Consider the following 22,014-nt stretch of genomic DNA (forward strand, 5'->3'; position numbering starts at 1 on the left):
TAAAAAGTCATAACAGGGACAGATGTACTGTTTAGAATGTGACAGCTCGGTAGCCAATCATAACGTTTAACGCAATACCGACAGGAAGGTAAGCCAATGGAAATCGAGAGTAGGCGGGCGCCTTGGTGTTGTGGTTGACGGTCCACTTCCTGCATTACAGCGTGAAATCAATAACCTGCAGCAGTGAACACTAAAGACGGACAAGAGAAGAAACCGAAGCTCTGGCAGCAAAAGTAGGTACTTTACAAAGAACATGTTCCTCCCTGTTGTTTAAAGACTCTGTAGCTTTAGCCTGTGTGTCACCAGAGTGTGTGTTAAACCGAAAGGGAACTATGTGAAAGTGAAGTGGATTTACACACCCTCTGCTGCTCACAAGACTGCGGCATGTGATATCGATTAGAGAAACACACACTGAAGACTGGCCTGTTTCAGCTCCTGGTGGACTGCTAGAGATGCAGGGGAAGCTGAATTCAACACTGAAGTTAGTGTCTGGTCGTGTTGCATGTGTTGTTATTTTATTGTAATACTTTCACTTTGGTACATTGGCTTTAAAGTGTCCGACCGTAGATGAGGACATAAGCTGATCAAGGTTTGTTGTGTTTGACTGAGTACCTCGATGTCAACAATGTGCTGCTTTAGAGTTGACTGTGGTGCTTTAGAAGAGATTAAGCTATAAACAGTAAGGTTGTAGGTGGTACTGGGTTGATAGGAAGAGCAAACAAGCAGTCTCAGGTTATTTTACTAAAGAAAAGAAAGAAAATAATAAATGTAATGCAGTCCTAAAGAATGGATGCGGATGGTTCTTGTAATACATCTCCAGTGAACAGTTTGTTTTTCTTGTAAACTCCTTTTTGCCAAAGAAATTGTCTCTTTGGAGACATGGGTTGCTGCTAGTTTTTTAAATGCCATTTTCAGTTCTTTCAGCAGCACAAATACATTTTTGTTTAACTTATTTGTACTTGTTGTAATATGTAATTTGCTACATGTAGAAGGTGGTTTGCTTGTGATATTACATTGGAGGTGCATTTAACAATTATTCTTTTTATTATCCATTAATCCACTGATTATCTTCTTGGTTAATCACTAAGTCTATGGAAATGCCTGTTGAAGATAGTGGGGAAAAGGCCATTTATAGTTTCTCCACAGTCAAAGCGGTGTCTCCAATTTGCTAGTTTTGTTTAACCAACAGTCCGAAATACAAAAAATATTCAATTTACTGTCATATGACAAAGAAAAGCAGCAATTCCTCACATTTCAGATCCTGAAACCAGAGGTTTCTGCTGTCTTTTTGCTGAAAACATTTCAGAAACAGTGAATCAATCATCAAAATTGTTGTCAGTTCAACTTTCTGTTGATAATCAATGAATAGAATAAACTTTGCAGCTTCATATTACATGTTAAATTGAGGTTTTTACATGTCTTGCATTGCAAATGTGAAATATCATAAAATCGCATGTGCCTGTTGTTTTCATGCAAACATATCCCAAGTAAAAGTGTCAGGAAATGACTAGACTAAATGTGAATTTTCCACATGAAATGCTGTGCCACACATTCAAGAAATATGTTTTACAGTACATATTAAAGAATCACATGTGATTTGATTTACTTGGTCAAATAAAAACAAACTAACCTGCTTGTCACAGGTGCAGCATGTTTGAAATGGGATGTCTATAAACTGTCCAGCTCTAATACGAGTCCATATTCCGATGGAAAATTGCATTTGACAATATTAAAATGCTTTTTTTATGATGGTAGGTGTCCTGCTGGATGAAGCTGCCAAGAAACTCAGATAAGGGAGAGGAGTTGATACTTTTCTCAGCAATCAAAAGAAGAGAAAGCAGCTGTAAACAATTTCCACTCTGGACCAAATCCCCTCTTCAAGAAGTGGACCAAACATGGTGCACGTCTACAACTGCCATCCTTTCGCCTCACAGCAGATAGTACAGGTAGGTAGAACCTGGCTGGTACCGATGCCTGTTTTTACAATGATAATCACCATTTTCTATTTGTATCAGGTCTTTAAGTAATGTTCTTCTCCTCTTTATGGCACAGGTGGAGCAGGAGCCTGGACTGGTCTGCTGTGGAGGTGGAACGCTTTTTGTGGTCGCTACTGGAGGATGCAAGGTTGCCTTTAAAATTTGCATATTTCTAACCTATAGTTGTCCTGATTTTAATATATTTGTGTGTAATTAAAAATATACCCTCACTGGTAGAATCTATGTAGTGTAACCTTATAAAATCACACCTAAATATCTGCAGATCATGGGAATACTCAGATTGTCTCAGTTCTTAAGAGATAAACTTGTGCGTGATACTGATTTTGCCATGTGATGTGTTTAACTGAACCAAGGTGGAGGCCTACAGTGTGGAGCAGGAGGGCTGCCCTTTCATCTGTCGCTTTGCCACCATGGGCACTGTGAAGAGCATCCAGCACAGCAAGATAGGTAACAACATGACCTGTCTCCCTTTGTCAGCCTCCATCTCTACAACGGCAACTACACAAGAATCAATACTCACCTGTAGCAGTTTTTTGTTTCTTTTTACATGTGAGCAAGGCAGCCAGCAGCAGTAGTGGTTACAGTGTGGGATGGAGAGAAAAACATTTTAAATTTCCTGCTTTCCTTTCTGCCGCCCCCCCCCCTCACATTTAGGAGATTACCTAGTGACCATTGAGGAAAAGAACAGCGCCACCTACCTGAGAGCCTACACCAACTGGCGCCACCAGGTACACACTGACCAGCTAAACTTTCTCACAAGTATTTAGAGTGCTATAAAACATGAGGACAACCCATACTTTCTCTGTTTTCTATATATGATATGTAACCTTAATTTGTAAACCTTAATCTGGTTTGAGTTGCTCCACTGATGTGTGTGTAGAAATATACCAAAGGCAAATGACCTTTAAATAGACTGATAGACGGCTGCTAGATTATCTATGAATGTTTCTCTGAACAGGAGGTTTTTCAACTGCAATATTAAATTCTTTACTCCATGTATTTCCATGTGGCCACTTCTTGTGTTCTATTTAGGCGGAGGGAAAGGCCCGTGTCGGCGTGCGTCTGTTGGGCCACCTGCTGCGTGGGGCGTCCATGCGGGGTGGAGTGCAGATGGAGATCATTGAGATCCCCCTGTCAGAGGGTCCTTTTGCCGTGGCGTGTTGCCCAGTAACTGGAGACCTTCTGGTCGGCTGTGAGAACACTCTGGTTCTGTTCGCTTTGAGGAGGCAGAACCAGCAGAGTCTGGTGAGAGTCCAGCTGCTAATCTGGGAGTTGACTTCCTCTGTGGACCTTATTTAGATTATCTCGATTTAAAGACTGAAATTAAATGGCAGTTTTACTTCTTGAAAAGGTGTAATTCCTGAAATGAATTGTTGCAGCAGTAAGAACACAGTGAGGGATCCATCAAAAGGGTAAACCATTGTCTTAAGTACTGAAGAGAGAAAAGGTGTTTGATTTAAAAGCAGGGGCAGAGGGGGGAGGTTAACTAAAGTTTTTGTGATAGTTCTGTTAGTTAGAGATTAAATGATCAGACCTATTAGTACAGTATGAGGTCAACATTAACGATTCAGGGTTTTCCAGTAATTGGCAGAACATTAAAATAAAAATTCCATTTTGTCTTTAATCCTTAAAAAAACTACTAAAATATCAAATCGGTATACATTTATTATTTTATCATCAGGTTTATCTGTCATATAGAGCAGGTTTTTGTCATTATTACCTACTTTAAACAACATGAGTGGACTCTTAATGATACACTTAATGTTGCAGTGGCATAATGTTGCTTTCTCTGGTGAAAACAGCAGACTCAGAGTCAGCAGATCCTTCAGAGCACCTGGCCGAACTCTCAGCAGAGCTCCAGTCAGACTCAAGGTAACTCAAGAAAAGTAACACATATTTGTGAACGTGTTTTCAGGAAAAGACACATTTTGTACAAAAACTTGCATGTTACCCAAAATGTGTATAAAGTGGAGTATTCCAGTTTCCATTCCCTGAAGAGGAAATGAAAACCAAAGGGCTTTGGAAAATGACAAAAGGTCCACTTCGCTGTCTCCTTCCTTGCTTCCTGCTCTGACTGATCTGACCTCTCTTTGCTTTTAGGTCAGACCTCGAGTTCAAACCAGAATTTCCTGGATTTTGAGCGCTCAGTTATCCTGCATCTTCCAGAGATCAAGCCTAAACAGGTACTTTCAAACACTCGTGCTCCTCTTCATTTTTTGTGGTATCTACTTATCTACTACACAGTCATACTAGTAAATAACACCATATTAAACTGGTCTGGTGTCCGCAGTTGAACATGCACATAATCTCTAAAGTAGGTATAATGCATGATACTTACTAGTGGTACAACTTTGTTGAGTTGTTAGACACAGTAATTATGATCGATATTAACTGTGCTTTATATTTGACATGTCTGTATAATATCCACATTGGTTTTCATCTTTTTTTCCCCAGAAACTCTTTTAATAACTAAAATAAATCAATCAGCAATCACTTATAAGATGGTAGTATGAACTGTGTCTGTAACGAAAGATGAAAAGAGGGAAAATCCTAAACAGTTCTCGATAATTTCACAAACAGACGACTTACATTCTGTTCAGGTATTTCCAGAGTTCAGATTACTAAAAGTCATAGTCTGTGGCTTTGATAACTCTAAAATCTCCTCTGCTCCCTAGGTGGCGCTGTGTGGAGCATATTTGGCCGTGCAGGCAGAGCTGGAGGTGCTGGTTCTGAAACTGGATGCATCCTCTGAACCAAACATCCTTGATGAATCATCGGACACACAGAAACATCTGGGTTTGTTGCCTTCTTTGATGATTGATTTCATCTCTGCGTGTTTTTTGTTATGTTAAGACTGTAAAAATCAGGCTCTAGTGTGGCATGGTCTAGTGTGACCACATGAGAGAACAGTTTGCGATGTGTGTGTCTGTGTATTAATGTGTGAGTGCAGCAGCAGATCATCTAGAGGACCAGGCAGACTTCATGGTGCTTCCGAGACACCAGGAGCTGCTCGGCGATCGAGCCAAAGACTGCGACATCCCTGTCAGCATTGAAAAGACCGGGCTTGAGGACAGAGGACAGTACACGCTGTCATATGTTCTCTTCAGGTGTGTCTGTATTTCAGATCTTTAAAGTGAGTGTATTTTTGTCATGTGAAGTGTAATGAACAGGTGTCACTTCTCTCTTGCAGGCGTTTTACTCCAGACTTCTTCCAGGGCTGCAGCGTTGAGGAGACTCAACTCCACTCCCTACAGCTTTACCCACTTTTCACCAGTCAGTACAGCACACAGTATGAGACACAGAGATGCATGTAGACTGACATAGAAAGAAAGGGTGTTCATTTAAAAGCAGCATGTGTTTTCACACAAACCCACTGATACACTGGGGTTACTTCTCACCTTCTTCACTGCATGTCAGACCAATATCAGTAAAGCAGTAAATGGAATAACTTTGAACCAATCCCTTTATATAGTCACGCCAGTTAAACTTAAACCCAAACTTGCAGCAAAGCCCTCCACAACATTTGCTCCCAGTTCTATCAATACTAGCACATAAAAATGTTTCCTCTTCAGATCTATTTTTCTAAAGAATGTTGTAAGTTGACCAAGTTGTTTTTTTTCCCACATTATCCGTGCTGCTTCTCTTGATCTCTTTTTCTATCAGGACTTTCAAAAAGAATAATTGTCAGCATCTTGAAACGTGAGGGAACAAGGCTTATTGCTGCACTAGTACAGTAAAATAACATCTGATTCTAGAAAATTCATGAATCATCCAGCTTGAATTGTGAATCCATGGGTCGCTCAGTCCCAGATGAACGGTTAAGGATTTCTCTTTAAGTTAAAGTTGGATAGTATTATGAATGAATGGAATTATGTCACTTTCTTTTACTGGTTAAACCAGATTTTAAGGTTTTGTGACTTCATAACAGACAAAATAACTGTGCACATGAATTGGCAACCACAACATTATTTCAGACACTCCATCATGTAGTTCAAAGCACCGAAAAAGATTTTAAATGGGCATTGAATTACAGTTAAAAAAAAAAAAAAAAAAGACAAATATTGTTTATGCTTCTGTCTTTTCTCTCCAGGTAACCAGTCAGCGCCTCTGGAAGAACCTGCATGTGTGTTCTGCTTTTTCTCTCTCCCCAACGCCGGCTACCTGTACAGTTTGAAGGGTGGTGTGGAGCTTCTCTCAGCCTATCAGTATCCAGAGAAGGTCCTGAAGGCAGTGCTAACAGACCACCTGCTGCATGTCATAACAAAGTATGTCTTCCGTCTGATCTGATATGGAAATGAGTTCATCTTCACTAGGGGTGTAACAGTACACAAAAATCTCGGTTCGGTATGTACCTCGGTATACAAGTCACGGTTCGTTTTTTTTTTTTCTTTTTTTCGGTACAGTAATGAAAAAAATAGACAACTATTAAATATCTTTTACTTATTGGTAACCTTATTAAAACATACCAACACAGGAGTTAACTCTTTGTACACAATTTTTGAATGAAACAAATATATATAAAATCCTGCTTTTTCACATTGTTTGAATGAAAATAGAAATATAAAAGTGAAAAATAAAATCCTGCTGTTTTCTTAACACATTTTTTGAATGAAAAATATAAATATAAATTTCTGCTTTAACAGTTTTACTCAATTAAAATAAAAAGTATAGTGCAGCTGGTCAGCTTTAAAGCCTGCTCAGATTGAGTTTTACTAGGAACTTACTTAGCTTTCCCACTTTGTTAAATATCTAAAGTGCAGCTTAAACAATTTTACTCACCTCCAATGCCGTTGATTATTTCTTTAGCGTGACGGTCAGGGAAACTCTCTTTCTTTTTAAACGACGACGATATCGTAGTTTGCACCAGATTGCTTTTTCTAGTCGTGCCGGTTAACGTTCAAACTTGGGTGGTGTCGCTTTATATGCGTTAGCATGTTAGACGTGTTTCCAAGTACATACCCGACCGCTGTTCTGCAATGTCGGCACACTGCTTTTGTCTTGTCAACTTGTTTATTTCCATCTTTGTATTTTACCCTGAAACCAAAGTGTTCCCAAACGGAGGACTTAAGGTTTGCGGGTGGGTCTTCAGGTTCGTCAGGCTCACTTGCCATGTTGTCAAAATGCGAGAATGCGCTGCACAAAGTGAAAGCAGAGATCTATGGGACTCGGTCCGTCACTCAATTATGTCCGTCGGGGAACTAGATATTTTAAATGGTTCGGCTTGCAAAAACGGAATTAAAATAAAACAAAATAAAATAAAATAATATCCTGCACCCAATAATTCGGTACAGGGTCGTGCCGCACCGGAAGTCGCGTACCGTACGGTTCGACACAAATACGTGTACTGTTACGGCCCTAATCTTCACTGAATCACTGTTTGTAAAAGCATCCTCTTCCATGTCATGGCAAATCATTTGAACTAACTTTGAGTCTTTTGAAAGTGAAACTAAATGATTCAATGCATCAGTAGTAGACTAAATGACCTAAAGGTTTTGTTTTTTAATGGGGTTGTATACGGTACTTACCCATAGTGTGTTACCTACAATAGATTTTAGTCGGCACACTCCCAGTTTGGAGAAACCGACCGAAGTACCACCACAGAAGCTAAGCACTGTACTGCTGTGAATGGGGGCTGCAGCAAAACATATTTTAACCACCTCAGTAAATCAATATCAGTTTAAGCGTATGCTATATTTAGTATATTTTCACTGCTTTCTCTTACCGTCAGACAGACCTTTCCAAAGAGGAATTGAAGCCGTTAACCATCTATGTTCTCTTCAAAGCCACCAGACTGCTTTGACAAAAAAATAATTTTACCTTGCAGATCACTGGAGCTGCTGGTCTACCGGTGTATTGGTTAGTTTATTTGTTGTGTGACTTTGGTGAATCTGAACTCAGTCACACATTAACACAATTTAACTAGCCAATCAAGGCAGTAGCAGACTAGACACCCCACTGTTTTGTCAGGTGAAATTTCTGTTTTGGAAGAAAGAGTCTCGTGGCTTTAAAGAGAGCATAGATGATTAACAGCTTCAGTTTCCCGTTGAAAAGGGCTGTGTGACGGCAAAGTATGTGTCGAAAATATTTCAAATATAATGTCAGTTCAATCGGACATTGATTTATTTTTAGGTGGGACATGTAATAGATGGCTTAAATATGTTTTGCTGCTGCCCCCGTCCACAGCAGTACATTGCCTATCTTCCATGTTAGTAGTCCTGCCTGCTTCTCCAAAATGAGGGTGTGTTGACCACCATCTAAATTAGGTAGTTCACTGACTGTGGAAAGTACATCATACAACTCCACTCCACACTATACGAAATATCCCTTTAAAAGGGAATATGTTTACCAATGTAGTCTAAAGATCCCTATATGGCATACAGTTAAGTGTCTATCTTGATTTTGGTGCGTGCCCGGTAGGAGTGCATTACAGTGTTTCACAGTGCGCTGTGCAGCAGTAGCAGCCAGGATAGAAGACCCCTACATCGATACCACCATGAAGGTATGAGGCTAACCTGGAAGTCATGCTTTGTGGCCTCTTGATTGATCAGTGGTTCAGTCTCACCACTTTCCACTCTGTGTGTGTTGGAAGGCCTGTCCACCCTGCAGCCTGGAGGTGTGTGCGCTCAGGATGCAGTTGTTCATTGGTCTGCGCTCGGTGTGTGTTTACGGCCGTCATGTTATCCTGCTCTCCACCGCTGACTCAGAGACACCAGAGGAGCCTGAACGCATCACACAACGCAGAGGCCTGTAAGTCGCACACATTAGTTTATCACACACCCATACTTCTTTTGGTTTAAAAGCTTCATCGGATATGTCATCAGATGCCTCCCTGCGGGTACCAGGATACTCTAAGGAGGGATTTACCAGCACTGCTGATGTGTGTGTGCAGGCATACATGTATTTATAAACCTGTTCACTGTGTGTGTATGTTGTTATTTTAGCGAGTTGAAAGAACACACCTTGCTGACTGGTATTTTCCTGGCGGTGGGAATCGATCCCGCAACCACACCAGCTCTGGAGAGCCTTCTATCACGGCCCTTCCTGTAAGACAAACCCCAACCACCCACCTCAGTCTCAGTTGTCACTTCTAGGCCGAGCTGCAACGCCAGGAATCCCTCAAAATACTGACCTTAGCAGATGATTGGTAACCAAATCATTATATTAGCCTTGATTTAAATGGTAAACCTTGATGGTGTAGATTCTTTTTACCTTTAAAGGAATAATTCACCCACAGGATGATCATTTGTATATCAGTCACTCACAACTTTTTCTGTTGAATTCGTAAAGAAAAACTTCTCGCATGCCTCTATGGTGAACAAGAATCCAAAAATGGAGGAAATTCTTAACGAACTGGAGTAAATGGGGACCAACTGCAAAAACGTATGCGAGTCGTATGCTTAGTGCTTCCCAAACACTGCATTTTCACTAAAACCTTAGTATTTAAAGCACTTCTGCATTCAAGTAGTGCACCTGAGCAACTGTGTGTGTTTGAACTGTGCTCGTGCATTCCATTTAGTTAGCAAGGTGCGCTACCTGTTCGAGGCTGTTATGTGTCCATTAAATAAGAAATTCAAGCATTTTTATATTTCAGACCTTCTGTAATTAAGAAGTTAATCCAGGATTTACATCGGTGCCACTAATCCAATTATAACACAGCACATGACCTTTTGAATGCCAAGTCGTATTAAAAAAATTGATTTGGATATTGAAAATACACAACCTACGTAGAGAAATCTTTACTTTTTTATTACATTAGAATGTGGCCATTATTTTGCATTAGATTAAAAAATAAAGTATCCACAGTCTGCAGATTCCTCAAACATTTTTTCTTGTCTTTGTTTTATATAAAGTTTCTCCATATGTCAATATACTAATGTCATTGGTCCGACAGCCCATTGGTCCGACATCCCATTAGTCCGACTGTCCGCGGTGCTGAACAGCTCCCGGGGGGTGTATGGTGCGCCGTGACCGGCTCTGGGTCAGCAGGGAAAGGCTTGAGGTGGAGCAGGCTCACAGCTTATGTGTTTGTCACTTCCTTTTTCATTTTAACCCACACCATGATCTTTTCCTAACCCTAACCAAGTGGGTTTTTGTGCCTAAACCTAACCAGACCTTAACCACAGGGCATCATGATGATTTCGGAACGGACTTCGGAACAATGGGTTTAATATGGTCAGAACAATGGGCTGTCGAACCAATGGGCAGTTCCCGTGATTTCAGCCCGAGGTTAATTGATGATCTAAAAATATCAATGTGCCTTTGCAGCTCAGTCTTAAAGTGACAACACTTCCTGTTTTAGTTCCTAAACCAACCATCCAGCCATAACCTACCTAACTGCCCTCAGTGTGTGTGAAGTTTTGCTCACAGACTAATTATCTCTGGACTGAAATAGTAAGATTTTAGTCAGCTAACCTAATAATCCATCTGTATGGCACAGGTTCCTGGTTCCTTGTAAACCATGCATACAGACACACACACACACACACACACACACACACATTTATTTTAATGTACTTTATATTCTTATTAAATTGAAAATGAATTGTACATGAGTTCATAATTGCATCTTGGAATTTAGATAGTGGTGCTTGCTTCAGATATGGTTACTGACAATAGTTGCAGGTACAGAGCAGTGTTTTAACTAAGTTAATTTTAGTGTATGGCATCGCCGTCATCCATGACCTTCTCACTGGACAATTATGGATATTTTTTACCTACACTGTTAACTATAGGCACAAGCCTTTGAAGGTAAATCTGCCCCTCAGATGGTCCAGGGTTTGATTGTAAACTTGATGAGAGAACTTAAAAAGTCTCCCGACAAGCAGAACTTTTTGACAGCAACCTTAACTTGGTGACTAAACATAAATCTCCCCATTATTATCTCCGTTTCCTGCTTGAAGTTATAAAAGGTGTGTGATTTGAAGACTGTAAAGTCAAACTACAGGTTTGAGGCCGCATGCCATGACGAGTGTGACCAGCTGACATAGATAGCATGAACCACAGGAGCCCCAGGTTACCTTTTCACTATGTTAACCTGTTCACTAACTGTTCACTAACTGTTTGCTTGTTTATGTATAATTTTTTTTTTTTTTTATAGCAACTGTACCCAAAAGATTGTCCTTTGCCTCTGGCTCCATAGTTGTTAATACATGTGCACTGTCATGAAACATAAGCTGAAAGCATATCTTCATTTGCTATATAAAATATCTGTTATTGGATTGTTCAGTATACTGTTTGTGTGTGTCTTCAGTGTCAGCATTCTGTAAAACTACATCTACAAAGACGGCCAGTTACAGAAAAAAAAGACTATGTTTGAGCACCTGTCCACAAAAAAATGGAAAAAGAAGAACAACAGGTGTTATTTAAATAATGACAATGCCATTATAATGTTGTATACTTAAAATAGGAGATATTCAGGCTGAATCCCAGTTTCTAGACTACAGACTGGAGCCAACTCAATGCATGTTTACAGTCGTCCTCATTGTCCTTTCATGCAGACGTCACTGATTCTGAACAGTCTGCAGATTTTGAGCTCAGCTAAACATCGCCCCTGTGAGAGAAGACATTGGGATTTAGCTCATCCCTCTGTTTTGATTACACTTTTCGTTACCTCTGTGTAACCTCTGACCTCAGGAGCAGAAGGTGGACAATGTCTTCTCCCAAAGAAACCAGCTCAGCCGGACAAGGATGGAACATCTATGTGGTCGACACTGTCTCCCCCCTCACTCTCTACCAAGAAATGGTAACACGAACATACTCACTCCATCTTAATGTCTCTTTGTGTGGTTGTGTACTTTTTTTTTTAATTTATATGCACAGCTATTAGTGATTATCACAACAGACTAAAGAAATGAAACAATGAAAGATCTAGAAATGAGAAGGAAAAGAAGAACACACAAACACATTTTGCTCTCTGAATTTGTGAAGCATGCTGGATACAAATCCTGTATGTTTATCAGTCTGTATATTCACCTGTGTGTGTGTGTGTGTGTGTGTGTGTGTGTGTGTGTGTGTGTGTGTGTGTGTTTGTGTGTGTGTGTTTGTGTGTGTGTGTGTGTGTGTGTGTCAGGTGGAATACAGCCAGCGGTATGCAGAGACCAACCCGCAGGCCCAAAGCCTTCGGCACCTCCTCAGTGAGGCTCACCTCCTTCTCCGCGCCTCCTTACTCCAAACACCTGAGCAGCAACCAAAAGTGGAGGGTGAGACAGATACAGACAGACCAGCTGAGAAACAGACAGCTGTACAGACAGACAGGCAAGAGCTGGAGGAGGCACTCAGAGAGAACTGTGCACAGCTGGGAGACTGTTTCAGCAGGTAACACACATCACACCACACACACATATGCACTTAAGGACAAACATCTGTTAAAACAGCTTTAAAAATATCACAATCATGCACACCCCTCAATATGAATTTAGGTTCCCTTATATCACAAAAGTTGGTTCAGCTATATCAAATTTTCAAACTTAGGGACCACTTAAATATACCTTAAAGAGTACTTTAACACCACCTGAAAATCTTGTCTTTACCGTTAAGTTACTGTTTAAATCAAGTGGTTTAATGCCAAAATTGTAGTAAACTAAATAAACAAATGAAATAGTTAGAGCAGAACAATGATCATATTAGTCACATTTAAGATACTAAGGATTAAATTCAGTTGTATAACCCTTTAAAATTACTTAATCCATGCTCATTTTACCTTATTTTAATAAACAATTGTAATGATTTTTTAACATTCACAGTTAGAGATTCTGTCATTGATATGTATCATATTTGAGTCAATTCTCTTCTATTCAGGACTGCATTTAATTTCTATTATTGAGAAATGTGCTACTTGTTATTATTTTATTTTATTGTTTAATCCATAAATGTCAGAAAATAGTTAAAAATGCCCTTCACAGTTTGCTCAAGCTCAAGGCGACATCTTGAAATTGCTTACTTTGCTAGCCAGCAGATAAAAAATCTAATTTACAGAGAAAAACACTAAATACTCACATTTGAGAAGCTGGAAATTCAAGTTTTATTTATTCACATGCACAGCAATTACAGAGAAGCAGTCATTGTCAATGCAAATCATATATCTTAGTCTCCCTTTCACAGTGCTCATTTAATGTAAATATGTATAAAAAGAAAAACACACCTACATCATAAAATAGTGCGAAAGGAATAAAATAAAACATACATATAATTCAATAAAATATATTTGTGGTAGACAGTAATTGCAACGTGAAATACTGCAATGTAAACATGGATGTGCTAAATGTATATGCATAATGAGAAGTAATATATACACATGTAAACAATTGTATAGATTGTAAATAACAGTATATAAAGGTTAAAATGACAGAGGAACGAATCAAATTCTTCATAAATGATTTGTTCCTTATTTATTTTCTGTTGTGTAAGGAGCAGTCAGAAGGACTGCCACCTGGCTCTGCCGTACTACAGGATGTCTGGTCTGTCAGTCACAGAGATCATAACCAGGAATCGCCCGCATCCCAGCAGCCCTCACTCCTACGGCCCCGGCTTTCTGTTCTACCTGAAGCATTTCCTGTTAGAAGAAACAGAGCAGATCCTCAGTCAGGTACACATAAACGCAAAAGAAAAAACAGCAAAGCTTCATATGCTGCTTGTATCATGCTTTGGGTTGTTATGATGGGAGAATTTTACTATTTAGCGATCTGTTTTGAAGGTGCCATATGGAATAAATTAGTATGACTTTTACTTTGTAGCATTAGAATGAACAATATGGAACAAAAACACACCGTCTCTATCTGCTTCTATCTACACATAAAAGAGATTAAAAGTAAGAAGGCAATGAGACAAAACATGTACTGGTGATTCAGTGAAGGACTCATTCACACTGAACACTTGTTCTCAAAAATAAGAAAAATTAAAAAAAAAAAAAAAAAAAAGAGGAATTAAAGGTTTGTCTTTCTGCAGGAAGCAGCTGATGAGGTCATAAACATTTTCAGCCAATCGGAGCCCTCACAGCTTGTCAGTGTGTGTGCCAGCCCGTCCATGATAAACATCAGCCCTGCACAGACGCTGCAAATCTTACAACATCTGGAGGACTCTGCCGGCGTGTCAGTCCCTCTGACAGTCACCATGGCAACCATGATGCTGTGCTTGGACGACCTGCCACAGTACACACAGCTGATGGAAAGACATGCAGAGGTTAGAGGGAAATAGATGTGTGTGTGTGTGTGTGTGTGTGTGTGTGTGTGTGTGTGTGCGTGCGTGTGTGTTTAGGGTTCCTACCTTTTGCAGAAAAAACTGAAATCAAAACTTTATTGTTTATTTAACAGTGTGTACATGTACATGTATGTGTATCTATAGCCTAATTCAGTAATCAGTAATCCAATAATACATACTCGCTATCAAAGGTCCATCAAAGGTGCATGTAATAGGTCCATTACAAGAAATTATGTGTACAAATAACTAGTCCATACCCATTGAGTGCACAGTTGCCCACGTACAGTTTCACATGGTGTGTGTTTGGGATACAGGTCATAGGAAACTGCAGATTAAATAGTCAACTGAACCCATTAAGAAGAGCAATGTATTCAGACAGAGTTTTTGTGAATCTGATAATACGATGGCTTTATTGAAAGTACAGTAGTACCATTGCCAATAGTGGGATAGTTAGTGGGCTAAAACTGTACACTGTTCATTCTTTGCTGCATGTCTTCCTTGCTCTCTCAGGACCCCCCCCCCCCAATAAAAAAGGGGTGTCCTGTTCTACATATCTACCAAGTTTAGTAAAAATCGATAAGGCAGTTAGGCCTAGATAAGAAATTAGCTCTCTAGCGCCCCCATTTTGTTTGATGGGGTCAATAATGGAGGGGTCCCCTCAGATTATGTGTGGTCATATGCCTACAAAGTTGCGTGGTGATCGGTGAAACCCTTGAGATGTTATACACCTTTATGTGATGAGCCACGCCCTCTGCAATATTCATTGCCTTATAGAAGCTCAGTTTTAGTAAGTTTTCCAACTTTTGCCAAGAGGGAACTTTAGATATTGGTCCCTAGATTATGGTCACCGAGTTTCATGCAGATCGGTCAAACTTCCTAGGAAGAGATCGATTTGAAGTGTTTTTCAAAAAATTCAAAATGGCGGAAAATCCATATAATTGTAAGTTATGGTTTCTTGAGGCAAATGTGTTCCTCATGAGGAGAGGCGTCTATGTGCAAAGTTTCATGTGTCTAAGACATACGGGGCATGAGATATGACCATTCAAAGTTTGCAATTTCTGTTGGTTGCTATAGCGCCCCCCTTTGGCCAATTGATGTAATATTGCTTCAGTCGCATCCTCCCATGACCCTCTACCACTGTGCCAAATTTCACATGGATTGACCTAGTCAGACAATCAGAGATCTCCGCCTTCTGATAGTCTGGGGACACTCCTTTTTAAAGTTGTGTTTAACACACCGGAGAAAACGTCCGGCAAACAAAGCAACGCCTCTTGCATTTTTTAAAAGGACACGCCCTCCCAGAAACGTACGCTCCCCCTTTTCTCGTCCGCAAGGACACAAACACACAGAGAGCTTGAAAATGGATGCCGAGAGATTTAACTCCGTTTTATCAAACGTGTGCTCAGTCCAGAGATTGTGGAAATGAAGGACTTACAGTGACTTTGTTTAAAATTTTTAACTCAGACGGACTATGTTTACAAGCACAAAAGTTCAGCGAGCCACTGAAGGACCACTCTGTGGATTTACTATTGGTTCTGCAACGTAGGGAGTTTTTTTAAACTCTGAAATTGTATCCACTCATCTTACACAAAATCAGGGAGAAAGTCATCAGTCTTTAGTTAAGCAAAGCGTCTAAAGACTGACTTGTGAGTCTAGGATTGACCAAGTCAGTGAGGAGAAAAATGTGGAACAGACACACCCACACACGCAGCCACAGACAGAGTTTTCGTCATTATATAGTGAGATTATAGTATAACTTTTCAAAAACAGTTATCTTTTAAATACAAATAGAAGGCCTCTGATAGATGTTTCTATTTTTTCATGTAACACCAGTGTGGTGATGTTTGTATAGTTTTGTTTGTGTAAAAAATCCTAAACTTTCCTTTAATGTTTGCATTGAACAATTATTGAATATAGTATTTCAAAGGAGGAGCATGGTGCAGATTTGTAAAGCACATTAGGAGTTTGCATTAAATCATATTGGGATGATGACTGATCAGGTTGGATATGGCACAGCCAGACAATGTCTCACTGCGCACCACTGGACACACCTTGTTTTAAACCTCAAAGTGAGAAATATTTCATAGTAAAATATTAACTTTATATGTTCACCAGTGTTCCAGTGTAGACTACTGAAGGGCGTGATGAATACTAATGCCTAACTTAGATCCTTAAGTTAATCATTTAGACATTCTGACCTTATGTCCTGGGTGTTACTATTATGTGTAAGTTATAAAGCTTCAAGACACTTAATATTTTGCTAATGTTTAGACTTGATGCTTCTTTGATGATAGGTCTCCTTTACAAAAAAATTCCTGATCTTTCAGGAACAACCAGGCTAAATAATTACACAACATATATGAGTCATTCCTACAGTGTAGATAAGGACAAATGTCTGTGTTTGTGTTGTTCAGATGCTGCTGGTGTACGGGTTCATTGAGGAGCCGAGGCTGTTGCTGCATGGCGGAGGTGGAGGTCAGCATGCACACATCCGTCCCACAGCATTGACACGCCAGTTGGCAAAGTCCCAACCAGGACTGCTGGTGGCCGCCATGGTGGCTTTACATGAAAACAACAAAGTTCAGCTGGAACAGGCTGATCACATATTCAAGGTGAACTGTTGATCATTTTCATTGATTATTAATCTGTTGATTATTTTCTCATCAGTCAATTAGTTGTTTGGTCTATAAAATGTCAGAAAATGACAATTATTGTTTCCCAAATGCTAAGATGATGTTCTCAAAGGTCTTGTTATGTCCAAATCATTTATATTCTGTTTCTGTTTCATATTTAAGAAACTGGTACCATTGAATTGTCCCTCTTTTTTTTTTCTTTTTTTTTTTTAATTACTCACACTGATAAATCAATGATCACATTGGCTGGGGGTTCATTTAATTGATCGATTCGATGAACCAAATGATCGTCACAGCTCTGCATGACAGCTAGGAGACTAGAAGTGGGATCATCTAACTGATTTTAGACATTTGGTTAGTTGCAAGTGTGATCTTGAAAAGATAACATTAAAAACGTGTGTGTGTGTGTGTGTGTGTGTGTGTGTGTGTGTGTGTGTGTGTGTGTGTGTGTGTTAGGAGCTGGGCTGTGGGAATTGCTTACAGGTGGATTTCTGGGAGGCGATGCTCATGGCTTCCTCACAGGACGCTGTCATCCAGGAACTTCTGTTCCGTCTGGCGTCTGTCTACATTGACCGACTGGCCAACACCAAATCAGACACATACTCCAACAAACCACACACACCCTCAAGACGCAAGTCGCTGAAGAGTGCTGACGATCTGGTATGGTGACTAAAAATGACTGCTGTTTTCTTTGTGTGGCTGAGACCTGCTTGAAATTCAAATTATTCGGACTCTTGTAAAATGACTTGTGATGTTTGTCCACCATCTTAATCTCCTGCCAGAAAATCACCACCATGTATAAATAGCTCAGAAATCAATTCATGTGAACACCTCTCTCATGCACTAAGAGGACTGCATGTTTATGTGTGTTTCAGATAAACTCATGCTCTCATTATGGTGCTCTGTACCCATGGCTCACTGTTCTCAATCCAGCTCACACTACCAGCTCCCAACACCAGGAGGCGCTGTACAAACTGCAGGTAGTGTCTCTTTGAACAAAACAAGTCTGTTACGACTGTATATGCCTCAAATTAAGTTGCCTCAGTAAGTATCTAGCATCAAGTGACATTGATAGAGGTGACCGAGGCCTTCATGGTGTTATCAGCCCTTAAACAAGGCAAAGATCCAGACAACCTAGTACACGAAAAATGATGCTCTCGCACTATGAAAAGTACAACAGAACACCATTCAGAGTCAGAGTTCCTACTTGTAAACTCAACTTCATGTAGAAGCAGTTGTCTGACATCACACAACAATGGTAGCACCCATGAAAGTGCACTTTTCAATTAATAGGGGAGGAGGGTATGGTGTATTTGTAGACGACAATATTTGTATTGGCCTAATGGATGGAATGTTCAGATATGTTTCCAAGTGTAAAAATGCAATGAAATAAAATATATAACGGAATAAATGCATCAATTAAACAGTTTTTTGCAACATAATCTATTCCTGAACCTCTCAGAAAACAACTTGAGACCATCGTCAGAGAATTTCAAGACAAATACAGCTGTTTTTAAATGAATAGAACTTTTGCAAAATAAAAAAAAAAACAGAATATTTTTTAAGAATCAAACATGACAAATTACAAATCAGTAGAAAATATGAGATTGTGAGTCGACTGTTAAATTGAGCAAAGCTATGTTTTTGTCGCTTATGAATTCAACTTGTGTAATTGTAGGACAAAGATTTTGTTATTCCATCTGTTAAAAGTCACATTGTCTCCCTGTCACCTACCTTTTTTCTTCTTTGATTTCATTTGTATATTCGTCTATATCCGTCTCTCCAGTCCCTCCTGTGTGGTCCGTCCCTGTCTGTGGGCTCCGTCGTGCCCCTGATGGAGCGTCTGTCAGAGGAAACCTTGTGGGGCTTCAGCCTGCACCTCCTCTGTGCAACCAGAGGGGGGCAGTACGACAGCAGCATTGAAAAGCTGCTGGATCGCTGTCCTCAGGCCATCATAGCCTACGCCAACCACCAGTTACAAGACAAACATATGGTCTGTACTGAGCAGTAGCCTAAACTGTAAACTGTGTAACCTTTACCCTCCCTCTGTATCATGTCTACATGTTCTCATGTTAAACTGCTTGCCTTGTCTAATCTCTGCAGGCGTTGTGGTGGCAGAAGCTGCTCCCAGAGCTGTGCAACAGGACGAGAGCTGCAACAGATAACAGCATTTTACTGGCTGCTCTCAAAGGTAGAAGCTTCTGCCAGAATACCATCAGTCTGCCAAAACTACTCCAGTACTGTTTTTTTTTAATTTACTTTAAAGCCCCTTTGGTTTCATCAAAGGCTATCTTATATTTACCCAGAGTCGTTTTTGACTTGATGTTGGCCAGAGTGACAGTTTGGCACATGCACTGTTGACGAAGATATCAAGCAGGTTTAACAACAATCCAACATCGTAACAAGATCAGGAAACTAAATTAGGGTCACTCACACTGACGACACTGTGATTATTGGGTGTAACAAATGTGCACGTGGAAAGAATGAGTTGGGTTATGCTGATAATTACATGTTTTGTGTATTTAAATGTGGCTGCCTTTTAAGCCAACAGAACAGTTAATTAGATGAAGCATTGACTATTGTCCTACCTCAAGTTTAGATTAAAAAAAAAAAAAACTTTATTAAAAAACTATATAAGGTAAAAGTTCAAAGTTTAGTCCCTCAAGTCCAGAGAGAGTTTTGAGAGCATTTAGACCTTCATGATGGTAAACTGTACGTACAGAAAATATGCTTGATTAGTTGAATACATAAAACATGATACATTCAGATAATTAAAACATCTTAAAATCTATTCATTATATTTAGAATAACAAAGCAGCAGAGCCAAAATGAGCAACAAACACAAATTTGACTGAACAGTTGAGTGAATTGAGTCAAGTTGCATTATGGGTAATGTACTGTACACACAATATAATTACTCATTCTTATTTCATTTATAACGCTACAACCATTTCATTGTATATTGTATATATTTCAGATTGTCTACTTTACTATTTTATTATTTATTTTATTTTATTGTCTACTTTAATATTTTATTTTATTTTATTTTATTTTAATGTCTACTTTAATATTTTATTTTATTTATTACATTGTCTATTTTAGTATTTTATTTATATCTTCATCTTTATCCCTTGTTTCCATTCATGCTGTATTTCTATTTCTACTTTGCACGGAGCATTGGAACAAAAACAATTTGCCCCCGGGGATTAATAAAGTATTCTGAATCTGAATCTGAATAGGCACCAGGTTTGGACAAGGGATTGACAATGATGAGACAATGTTGTGATGTCCCATTTCCCTCCCAACAGAGACGCTGGTTGTGGTTGCCATGGAGACAAGCCCCACAGAGTTCCTGGAGCTGATACCTGACGATGGCACCGCCTCATACTTTCTGCCACACCTGTTGACATGTAGCCAGAGACACCTACTGGCCTGACACACACACACACACACACACACATACACACACACACACACACACACACACACACACACACATACATACTTGAATAGACAAATGTGTCACTCCTTCATCCATACCCATGACTAGAACAATTGGAGTGTACTTTGAATTGACCTGTTACACCTGAGCAGTTTGGGTTTCAGTGATTTGCTCCAGAGACCCTCAACAGTGGTGTGTGATCCACGTGACAACACTGAACACATGACTCTGGCTCCCGTCAGCCTTCATGCCGTGACCAGCACTTTGTTTGTCCTCAGACAATCATGTGCAGGTTTTTGATTTGGTTTGTAGTGGAACAAATTCCTGACCAACTTTTGAGTGTTAAGCACTATGATGGAAGATGTAATCAGTCACTCTTGTGTGTTTTTAGATGACAGAGACAGAAAAGAATAGAATATGCAGGTTACACAAGAACAGACTACAGCACATAGAGCAGGTCAAACAGAGCAGAAAGTTTTAGGTTTGTTTGTGGTTATTATGTGTTTGTATGTACATATTACTTTGAATTTCTGAGTTTTGTTGATATCAATAATGTATGTGGTGATACCAACATTATTGTTAAGATACTATGAGAATTTATTTTTTATTTATGACAGTTCATAGTCCGAAAACATGTCCTGTAATACCTGAGACCAGGAATTAGTTTAAAGCTCTGACTGTGGGGTCCATCACTAGATTTCTGTCTTTTGCATTTTTTGACTGAATTGTAAAGAAAACGCTTTAGTTTCTTGTTTTGTTCTCCAACTCACATAAACTTATTAGCTGTAGTCTGTCACAATATAGCAGCTGTTGGAAAGAAAATATTTGATTAGATCAACAGACATTATGCTGCAAATATCAGATACCAGCCAGCCCTCTGTTTTATAACGCCACTGCAGTGTGCAAACTGTGTACATGTGTTGTCTGTTCTTCTTTGTCACTCGAGCGAATTTTTGGATTTTATCTGAAAAATGTATTATTCAAACCGCAATCAACTAGGTCAAAAGAAATATTTTGTTGTGTCATTTTACTCACCACTTTAACTTCCTGCCTGCTTTCTGTAAGTTGATTTTTTTTTTATGTGTTCTTCCTCGAATATAGATGTAAATTCTAAGAGTTTCTGGTTGGTTTGAGTTTGACTGTATGAAGTTGCTGATACGCAAAAGTTCCTTGTGCTGCTGTCTTGATTGGCTTGACTTATTGAATACAGATAGTTCACTGTGTGATTTTGTTAAGTCACATCAGTTTCACCACAGAGAGGAGGTGTGCCTTTAAACAAATGCTCTTCAGTTTGACCCAGGGAAAAACATGATTAGATCGTAGATCACTGTTGTGTAGTATCTGCTGCTGCTGAAATCTGCAAATGTAAGACATTTAGAAACAATTGAATCTGTCTGTTTGGTGCTGTTTGTGCAAAGTTCAAGAAAAATCCTCCTTCAATGAACAGCACAGTAGATCATTTTAGAGGTCACAGAGCCCCATTTGTTAATAAAACATGTATTTTGAGTTTTAGAAAATAGTGTTTTGTACCTGGAATGGTGTTACATGATCAATCCAAAGTGACTCAGGTGCGAGGTTAATGATAAAACATTTATGACATTAGTTGTGCATTTGTCTTTTCAGTCTTTTTAATTGACCTTTTGAAACCTGACCCCCACAATCCCTCTGAGACCCTGTCAAACACTTGAATTCATTATGTAGAAACTGGAATCAACAATTTAAAAGCCTTTAATAACAACAGGCCGAC

The 22,014-nt window shown here is 39.4% G+C and overlaps 1 protein-coding gene across 6 annotated transcripts; it reads left to right on the forward strand.

Moving 5' to 3' along the window:
* Positions 1-112: 112 nt before the first annotated feature.
* On the forward strand, positions 113-20,667 carry hps3 (HPS3 biogenesis of lysosomal organelles complex 2 subunit 1). Of its 6 annotated transcripts, none has more exons than XM_049588903.1 (25): positions 113-233; positions 1,756-1,946; positions 2,053-2,124; positions 2,351-2,444; positions 2,652-2,725; positions 3,030-3,242; positions 3,800-3,869; positions 4,098-4,180; positions 4,673-4,793; positions 4,948-5,104; positions 5,188-5,270; positions 6,088-6,262; positions 8,415-8,496; positions 8,587-8,744; positions 8,939-9,040; positions 11,631-11,739; positions 12,067-12,311; positions 13,404-13,581; positions 13,941-14,174; positions 16,607-16,804; positions 17,282-17,485; positions 17,701-17,805; positions 18,612-18,818; positions 18,929-19,016; positions 20,134-20,667. In XM_049588903.1, exons 2-25 carry the CDS (start codon positions 1,896-1,898, stop codon positions 20,259-20,261), a joined length of 3,231 nt encoding a protein of 1,076 aa, XP_049444860.1. In that variant the 5' UTR covers positions 113-233; positions 1,756-1,895; the 3' UTR covers positions 20,262-20,667. The 6 variants fall into 6 exon arrangements, with proteins under 6 accessions (XP_049444860.1, XP_049444862.1, XP_049444858.1 ...); XM_049588905.1 differs by having other exon boundaries at positions 165-237; positions 13,407-13,581; XM_049588901.1 differs by having other exon boundaries at positions 166-237.
* The last annotated feature ends 1,347 nt before the right edge of the window (positions 20,668-22,014 follow it).

The sequence above is a fragment of the Epinephelus fuscoguttatus genome, linkage group LG10, assembly GCF_011397635.1.
Source record: "Epinephelus fuscoguttatus linkage group LG10, E.fuscoguttatus.final_Chr_v1".
In the NCBI taxonomy this organism is placed as follows: Eukaryota; Metazoa; Chordata; class Actinopteri; order Perciformes; family Serranidae; genus Epinephelus; species Epinephelus fuscoguttatus.

Bases quoted from the DNA above. Each gene is read 5' to 3' on its own strand.
- hps3 (XM_049588903.1), top strand. From the start codon at position 1,896: ATGGTGCACGTCTACAACTGCCATCCTTTCGCCTCACAGCAGATAGTA. The intron at 2,726-3,029 runs GTACACACTGAC...TGTTCTATTTAG, and splicing joins ACACCAACTGGCGCCACCAG to GCGGAGGGAAAGGCCCGTGT. The intron at 17,806-18,611 runs GTAGTGTCTCTT...CCGTCTCTCCAG, and splicing joins AGGCGCTGTACAAACTGCAG to TCCCTCCTGTGTGGTCCGTC.